The sequence below is a fragment of the Leptosomus discolor genome, chromosome 18 (genome assembly GCF_034619465.1).
Source record: "Leptosomus discolor isolate bLepDis1 chromosome 18, bLepDis1.hap2, whole genome shotgun sequence".
In the NCBI taxonomy this organism is placed as follows: Eukaryota; Metazoa; Chordata; class Aves; order Leptosomiformes; family Leptosomidae; genus Leptosomus; species Leptosomus discolor.
Window position 1 is genome coordinate 4,245,560 of NC_141408.1, and position 9,125 is coordinate 4,254,684.

Below are 9,125 nucleotides of genomic sequence, written 5' to 3' on the forward strand. Positions count from 1 at the left end.
GAGACTGTGGAGTTGTGGCACCCACAGACATCCCTCATCTCTCCCTCTTCAGAGCAGAAACACAAAACAAAAATGACTGGAAACAAATTCAGTCTGGAGAAAAAACAGCAAGGCATGGAAAACTTGTTTTTCCTCCACAAACAGATAAAAATCTCAGGAAGAGGCACAGCCTGGGCTTGAGGGATAATTCAGGTGTGAATCCATGATTTTTCCCAAATCAGCTGCCAGCACTGCTGAGATGATGTTCCCTCTGCAGAACTCCAGACAGCCCATCCCTACTTAATCGTCCCCAGTCAGTAGCATTTTACAAAACATTTTGGCTTCAAGCAACACCCATTTTATGCCACCTCCGCCACACGTGCCTTCCAAAGCAAGCCGTGCTGCATGCCCGTCCTTCATGGACATCGCTACAAGCTCAACATCTCCAGCACAGCGCTGGGCAGCATGGTCTGAACAGCCCCTCTCTCTGCTCCCTGTCCTCCCCATGACAGCACACCACAGCACAGGGAATTGCAACCAGCATTTGCTTCCATCAAGACGCCTGACCACTAACGGCGTGGTGGTCTAAGCCCAGGTCTGGTACTGGGAGAGCAGCTGCAAGACGGACAGCAGGAACAACCGCAGCCACCCAGAGACACTCCTCTGAAGGAGAAGAGGGTCACAGCCCCCAGTTACCACTGCTGCTACAAACACTTTAAAGACAAAGGGAAATCCTGACAGGAGTAGGAAACAGCAGTGCATTTAAGCTCTTTATGAAATTAAATCATGTCTTCAATAACGGCAAAACACAATAGGAGATACATAATCTCCAGAAGCTTAAATCCATAAAATACCATCAGCAAAGCTGCTGTGACTGACAAACTCCCGAAGGGCACATACAGCAGGGACACAAGAGTAAAGCCATTTGCTGCAGCCCTTTCCATGAACAGCCTGACAGGCCTTCTGTGTGCTACTGCTACACAACAGGGGTCCCAGCCCCTCGACAGGACTATCCCAGGCAGGTGAGGGCTGAAGGAGCCAATGTCAGCAGTAGGGCTACACCCAGCAGAGGTCTGGGGGTGGATGCAAAGGTGTTCAGCCATTCCCAGCTTCTAAAAACCTGGTTTCAGGGATTTTTTTTTTTCCCCCCTTAGAAAAAATAATGCTTTAAAATCCACTGCTCCAAAAGAACGAAGACTCCCATTACCAGTTAAGAAAGACCTACCTTAACACCACAATTATAGGGGAGAACATGCCTACCTCAGAATCTGATATGGACACCCGATTGGACTCTATTGTTGGTCTCCTCATTACACGTGGTGATGGTCCTGTGGCATAAGGACCATAACCCGGAGTGTTGCTAGAAGCCAAATAACCGCCTGATGATTTTTCCTGAAGAGACAGCTTCCTACTTGATAGGACAGGTCTAGTGAGAGGTCTCTTGGGAACATGCCTCCACTGAGCATCTTCTGACTGTTGGGAAGGCAGAAATTCATTCATTCCCACATCACTGTTGACTCCATTTCTTTGAATGTCTTTTATGTTATCAGAAAAGACTGCATCGTTTTCTTCAGTGTTGTCTTCACCATTTTGGTCACTTCTGTCTGGGCCAACAGCCACATCGATGGCTGCTACCCGCTCTGCCAGTTCAGTCTGCGTGTCTTTGCAGGACGTGCCTGTGCCTCCATCCATGGCATTTGTTGGAGAGTCCCCCATTGCTGCGTCCAGCTCGTACGATCTCAGACGGTGCTGCAGAGAGCTGCGATGCTGGCGCTCACAGACAGCATGCAGCAGGAAGGAATCTCTCCATGAAATACCTAAAAGGAAACAGAGATAAACCGAATAACAGTGTTCACTCAACACAAACATAACCAAGGCACCCACCTCTGGCTTCCTGTAATGTGAAACAAAGCAAAAGCAAACACTGGCAGGCTGTAAACAAGTTGCAAACACTCAAAAGGAAAGGCAAACCCAAGCATTGAGCTAGATATTAAAGTGATAAAAGATGAGATTTTACCTGATGTGCAACAAGTGATGCAGCTAAAGAGAACTTCTGTAGCCAGACTGACAGTCAACCAGAGTTACAATAAAGGGAGAAGTACAGCTTCTTAACAAGCCCAGGGTAAAGGGTAAACTTTTGACCTCTTGAATTCTTATTTCTAGGGTACAAGAGCTTCTGGTATGTATCCAAACTCAACGAGCATAACAAATCCACAGCCCTTCAGGGCTCCACAGTAATCTCTCTGTTGCCCTGTAGGGCCCTAGAGAGTGTCACAGAATGGCCTGGTGACTTCCACACTCAGTTATTTGCAACGTAGCCAACAGCAAAGGAAGAAGTTAAAAGTCTGCTTCCAGGGTCACCCTGGCCCCCACAGTTGCAACCTGCGTGCAAAGCCGCGTTAACCTTGCTGCCACCATGTATAAAAGCTATAGCGACTTGCAAATCAACAATGCTTAATGATTACCAGCATATGGGAATCAGCTTTTCCTTTGGAAAAGACCTACAGAACACAAAAAAGCAATACAAAGGTAAAACTGCTAAATAAAATCACTGTTTCCTGCAGTCCCCATTTAAAACAGACTTCAGCCTTCCCAGCACAGTTCAGAGCAGGAAACTATCCTCTGCAGCACATGGCTGTCATCCCTTAATCCTCTCTGAGGATGCAGTGCTGCAGGATGCATCATCTCATCCCTCTGCCCAGCTTCTGGGGACGGTGGGGGAAAATAGTGGTTTAGTACCAGCATCCTGGACTGCATCCAGTGAACTTCAGTGTAGGCTTAACTCTGAAATATTGCAACCTTTGGTTCTTTACATGCAAAGCAGGTTGTGCATAAAAATCCCTGCAAGCCACATGACACTTGATCACCCTGTTTTCAGGCTGGCTATATGTAATTTACATGAGGAAGGGTGTTCAAAAAGCCCCATCCAGCATCAGCCTGGGAACACGCACACCCTCAGCGAGGAGCAGCTAGCAAAGGTCAAGCCTGGCTTGAAGCTGCCCAAAGATGCTCAGTTAAACACACCACAGCTGAACTCCGCTGCAGAGAGAGACAACCTCCCGAGCACCCTGCAGAGGCACAGCAGCCAAGCGACCTTTTATATCAACAAAGAAACTAAAGAGCTGGACGGGAGGCTTCACCCTAGGTTGTGTGCCAATCAGAGGGGACACACTGGGCACTCAGTGTCACAGAAAGGAAACATCCAAATCCAACACGTTCCTCCCCACAGCCTGCTGTTCACCTCCTTCCCCTACTCCTCCACCCAGGTATAATCTTCCCCCCCTTCTCCTGCGTTTTCTGCAGCCTTGTTTGAGTCAAATTGACAGAAGCGTCACTCACTCGAAACAGTAACGAAATGGTGAGATCAGCTTTAAAAGCTTCTATTAAAACTATATTTAAACCCTTCAGTCCCAAAGCACAAAACCCTTTCAGAGTCAGGATGCAGGCACAGGGGGCGACTCGCAGCAGCAAGGGAAGGGGTGCAGGGTTCGGTCCAGCCCATACTGCACGTGGTCCCACAAACCCACAGGCAAAGCAGTGCGAGCCTCCCCTCTGCCAGACCTCCCTGCTCACCCAAACCCCGGCTTCAAGCTAGAACGCCAGCTGCAGCCCTGCACTGGCTCAGCAATGATCCTGCCCTTCGAAACGGCTTTGCGGGTTTGCTGTCTGCAAAATGCTTGTGTGAGGTTTGCAGTTGGGAAGCTTCCGAGCTGACCTAGGAGCATCAGGGCAGGGCAACCGCAAGCCTGTGGCCACCCTGCTATCTCTGAAGAGGCTTTCCTTGCACTCCAGAGCCTGCAGAGCAGCACATTTCCTGACCAGACGCTCCTGAGGACTCCCTGTGGGATGCCTGCACACTCGACTTTAGGTGAAGGTCAGTGCCTCAGCCCCAGGGAAGCCAAGAGCAGCCTCCAGCTCTGCCTGCGGGGCAGCAGCTTCCCAGAGCTGCTCTGCATGGCCAGGAGAGCACCAGTCCACATCTCCACCATCAGCAGCCGCCCTCTTCATCACCAGGCTGGGCTGCAGCTCTCCTCCCAGCCCTGTGCTCCAGCCCGCATGTTCCCTTCAATCAGGGAAATGATTTTAAATAAAAGGAATGAGGGAGTAACAGTGCTTCCACTATTTAACCCAGCTTGCACAAGGGATTGGAGGAAACCTCCGATTCCACCCTGTGTTAAAACCCTCGTTTTGCTCTTCTGCCTACAGAGAAATAAACCCAAGGCCTTTCCTTGTCACAACTCTAGCTTCTGGACAGTCACAGCTCACCTCACTGCTACAGAGCATCAAGAGGAAAACCAACCCGCAGCTGAAGCCTGCAGCTCCCCCACCTTCTTCCCTCCTCCTGCCACACATGGGTTTTCACCACATGTGGGAGCAAGGGGAGGGAAGCATCATCTGCCCGCGTTGCCATCCACCTGGATTGAACACTTGGGCTTCTCACACTGCTCAGCCAACAGGAAAAAAAAGCCAGAAGGGCTGGAAGCAGCAGCCAGGTCCCAGCAAACAGTGATGCTCATGTTAGCTGCCTACGCAGCTCTTCACTGCCCAGACCAGGCACCCCGGAGGGTCACACCCTCAAAAGCAGGAGGACACTTGCACAGCTCTAACCCACAGCTCAGGCTGCAAAATAAATCTCCAGCTAATTGGCAACTTAAATAGATAAACCCCATAAATTGGTTCATCCGATCAAAACAACAAATAGACAGCATCACAATACACAATACAGTGCTGCCAGAAGTATGCTAAAAAATCCAGCAAGACTTAAAAGAATGTAATTGTTCATCTGTAGAGCTGGGCTTTGTTTCAGGTTCTGCTGTTTTGAAGGATTCCTTCTCACTGATAAATCCTCCAAAAGTACATCAGAAAGCAATGACTTCTGAATAAGCAAATTAGTTACGCATAGACCAGTCGTACTGTGCCTAAAACTGAGGACAAAAGGCACACATCTATTTCTGCGAGGCAAAAATCAGTGGTGGATTTAGAGTTTGTCAGGGTGTAACACAACAGCACCTGGCTGTGATGGGAAATCCCAGCAAAACAGAGACACCACCACTACCTTTCCCCAAGCTCCTGTGCAACTTTGGGCCCGATGCTCTTCACACAGTCACCAGTCTGATCCCCCACAACTTTAAACACCTGCTGTAGATCAGAGGATTATGCTGCAGACATGAACTAAAGCTGCAAACAAGCTTATATGAGCAAAATTAATTTACTTACACATATCTTATTTGCCATTTTTTCCCTGTAGCTATTTCTCTGCTGCACACAGACTGCCACTTCAATGGTGTTTTTTGCAATGTATTTATCAAATGGCTGCACATGTTTCCCAGACAAGCACTGAGCAGAGCATGATACAAAAAACCCTTTTGAAAGGAGTATGATTCTGGAGGAAATCTCTTCCGTATTGTACGTGGGAGCGGGAGATGAGCTAATGCAATTAATTTTGCTGCTCGATAAAGTATTTCAAAGCATTGTTTAAAAAATAAAAAATTGAAAGTCTAGTTTACTACTTGGCCCATACATTTGGTTAACCAGAAATGATCCTATGAGAAAGGATGGGGAGGTTAGAAGGCCCTGGGCCTCAGCAATCCAGCTTCACTTACTGATTTTGCTACAGGCTGCCCAGCAAAGTGACTTTATGGCTTCATCTGTCACAGCTCCCAGGTTAGGAGGAATGACACTGCCCTCAGCCCACCTTGTCCCGCTTCCCCTTTCAGTCTCTGAGAACAGATCTGCCCCGTGCTGAGGCACCAAGGGCCTTTGCAGTAAAGTCAGTCACAGTGAATAACAATGTAATGAGCATTTGCATGGAAAGCATTCAGGCAGCAACTTTGCTGCTGCTCAGAGTTGGAGACTACTTCTGTCCTCCATGCCAGCATGGGGACCAGCAGGGACATCACACTGAAGCCCAGTTTGAAGGCCACATCCATTAGGTGCCTTTTGATCACACACACAATACCCACAGGCACCAACAAAGTGAGGTCCCAAAGATCACAGAAGGCTTTAGTCTGCTGCTTTAATACACACTAGCAAGGTCAGGCATCAGGTCAAGTTTTCTAAACGGTGCAGGCAGCCATGTACCACGGCAGGCTGCCTGTAGAGGCAATGTCATCTCCATCACCAGCATCCTTCAGCTCAGGTCAGACCCCCCCCCACCAGGAACCCAGTCCTGCCTTGGGGCAGAGCTGGGCTGCACAGCCAGCCCAATCTTCCATCACCCTGTGCTTGTGTTTTGTTTCCTTCAGATGACCCCCCCCAGCAGCACAGCCAGGATGAAGAATCTGCTCTGACTGCTGTCAACTGGCGCCAGAAACTCCCTTTAAGGAGAGGAGAGAAGCAGCAAGCCCCGGGCTGCCAAGTCTGAACAGCTCCTCAAATGACATTTTTGAAATATTAGGTCAGCAAGTCCCTTCCAGAGCCCGAGCTGTCTCCCCACACCAAGCAATACAGCCTGTGACTGCTTCCATCCTGGAGTCTCTCCCGTGCTCCCTGCTCTGCAGCTGGGTCTGCAGGACTTCCCCGAGCACTCAGCATTAGTGCACTACCCCGACACGAGGGAGATATTTCCACACCCCTACCCTGACCCTATCAACTTTTTATACACGGGGGGAGACACTTGCCCCAAATCCAGCCAGCTCATTCTTGACACCTTCAGCCTGGAGAAGCTGAAGAGGAACTGGTGTCCCACAGCCATGTACTGCAGCCACAGCTGAGCTGCCACAAGCCCCACAAGCACCAAGTGGTTTGCCACACACGGCTCTTCAGATCTAAAGAGCCAGCCACTTGTGGGTCTCAGAGCTGCGGTGAGAGAGCAGCCAGAGGGTTCATTTTGGTGCAGCAATTCAACCCAAGCATGCTGGCTTTCATTTCAGCTCTGCTCACCCCCTGCACACTGAGTGGGGCACCTGAAGATGACGTTGCCTCCTGCCCACCTCCACTCACACATGAGGTGCAAGGAATCAGACCTCAGAGAAGCACACGAGCTTCTTGGTGTCTGTGAGAACCACTTTCCGACATCCACCGGCCAAAAGGCAACCCAAACCGAGTGACAAGGAATGACAAGAAGCTGCAGCTCTGTGAAGCCAAAAAGAAAGCAAATCCTCGCAGAGATAATCAAGACAAATGTACACCCGACCACCCATTTCAACTGTGTTCTCGCTGGGAAGAGGGTAATCAACTTTTGGTACGGATTCCCAACTAGAACCAAGAGAGATTAAAACAATCCAAATAATAAATACGAATATAATGTTTGTGCTTTTTGCATACACACCATACATTTGCTTTATCCTGTGGCTTACAAGGCTCTTGTTTCAGAGCACTGACAATCGTGTCTTGCTGAGAAATCACTTGAACCTGCTATAATCATCCTAGTCCTTTTCCCTCTTTTCTCCACAGTTCTTGGCAGTAAGCCTGGCTGTTGTGCCACAGCTGAAAATTAGATCATAAAAGCGAGGCGCTTTGATTACTTCTGTGAAGCTTCTAGCACAGCTTTAAAAGTAACCACTGAATGACAAACAACAGTATTTTTTGCAATTCAAGCACTGCGTGAGAAATTTGAAGAGCAGGTTCAGGCCCTTGCTCCTGCCAGAGCTCCTGAATGACAATAAAATCATGAGACCACAGTCTGGAAAATGCACCCTATCTACCTCCTCCTTCTTAGTCCTTAGCAAGGCAGGGTGTTCTCAAAAGGGATTTCGGGGCCAGTTCAGCCCCTAAGCTACAAAAAACAAGCACCCCGAGGACCCATCACTCCGCATGTGTCTTGCTCTCCCTCTCTTCCCGATGAGAGACCCTGGCTGAAGACAGGGTTTGGGTCTGATGCTTTCATGTTCCTGGGTGTAAGGTGTGGATACAGATGTGAGACAGCAAGGCTGAGCTCAGCAGCAAGCTCCTGATATTATCATGTAAAAAATAAAAGTTACACGCCTCCACACCATGAAGGCCACGTAACCTATTTGAGAACAATTAACAGCACATTTTAAATGTTTTGAAGCTAGCCAGGATGCTGAACTAAAACTCTCCAGTCTACCAGCCTACAGCATGAGAGATAACAACCACCTTGCGCACAGAGTACTGAGCTCAGGAAGTTTTACAAAAGATTTTCCAACTGCATTATATTTCATCGCTCCATGTTCTAATTATGTGATTAAATAAATTTGCATAATCAGATGCAATTACACTAATTGCATATATAAGCAATAATCAACCAAAAATTGCTCTGAAGAAAAAGTTTCTACTTAAGGAAATTCCTGTAACAAGAAAACATTGAGGAGTGCCAAATCTATCTAAGCAAGAGCGATATTCACATTAAACACCCCAGACACGTCAGTGAAACAGGAGCCCTGCCAGAACGTTGACTGGTGCAGCCATGTCGGCACATTTTAACTATTGCTTTGGTGGGGACAACACCAACGAATCAAAGAGGAGTTGGGCTCCACTGTACTCAAGCCCTGACTACAAACTACTTCTGTACAATATGCTTGGCTGCTGTGTTTTACAGCAGATAGAGGTTCAGCGAGGCTTGTGGGCAGACCCTGATGCTGGACTCTATTTGCTTCTGCTTTAATCTTTTAAAGCTGTTTATCAGTGTATGAGCATTGGAGGTGGTTTTATTTTTCAAATTAAAGCTGGGAAAGCATGAGGAACAGTCAGCAAGAGGCACTCAGCCCACATATCCCACAGGTTTTGCTTGCAACGACGTCAAGTGCTTTGACTCACCATCTCTGCGACATCCCAGTAGTGACCACAAACCCAGCACATCCCAACACCCGACTCCACACATCCACACTGTCCCTGCAGATGACCTGAGCTCAGATTATAACAAATCCCTTCTGCCCTTGTGACAAGGGACACAAAAGCCTTGCAGTGGAAGGACCCCAGCTGCTGTGCCAGCCTGACGTCAGCCCCTGACACCACGGTAGCGAAGGACGGGAGGATGGAGGCGGTCAGTGTGGGCAGAGAACACCCAACCCGGTCGTGCTGCGGGACCACGCAGAGGACGCCCCAGCATGTCTCTAGCCATACAGGATGGTTTGCCCTACCTCCAAGTGACCCTAGGGAAAGCATTATGAAGGAATTTGGCTTGGTAATAGGGCACACAGCCTGGACAACATCCGAATCACTGTTTGATGTCAGAGGGGACTCAG

The 9,125-nt window shown here is 48.7% G+C and overlaps 1 protein-coding gene across 3 annotated transcripts in view; it reads right to left on the minus strand.

Annotated features, from left to right (window-relative positions):
- CAMKK1 (calcium/calmodulin dependent protein kinase kinase 1) overlaps positions 1-1,704 on the minus strand; it is a 60,521-nt gene extending 58,817 nt beyond the window's left edge. The window contains exons 1-2 of one of the 3 annotated variants that reach the window (XM_086475095.1): positions 1,537-1,671; positions 1,240-1,437 (exon numbers count right to left, since the gene is read on the minus strand). In XM_086475095.1, coding sequence (XP_086331221.1) covers positions 1,240-1,437; positions 1,537-1,671 — 333 coding nt within the window. Of the gene's footprint in view, positions 1-1,239 lie in introns of all 3 variants that reach the window. The other 2 variants (XM_086475096.1, XM_086475094.1) reach the window with 2 other exon arrangements.
- Positions 1,705-9,125: the final 7,421 nt, after the last annotated feature.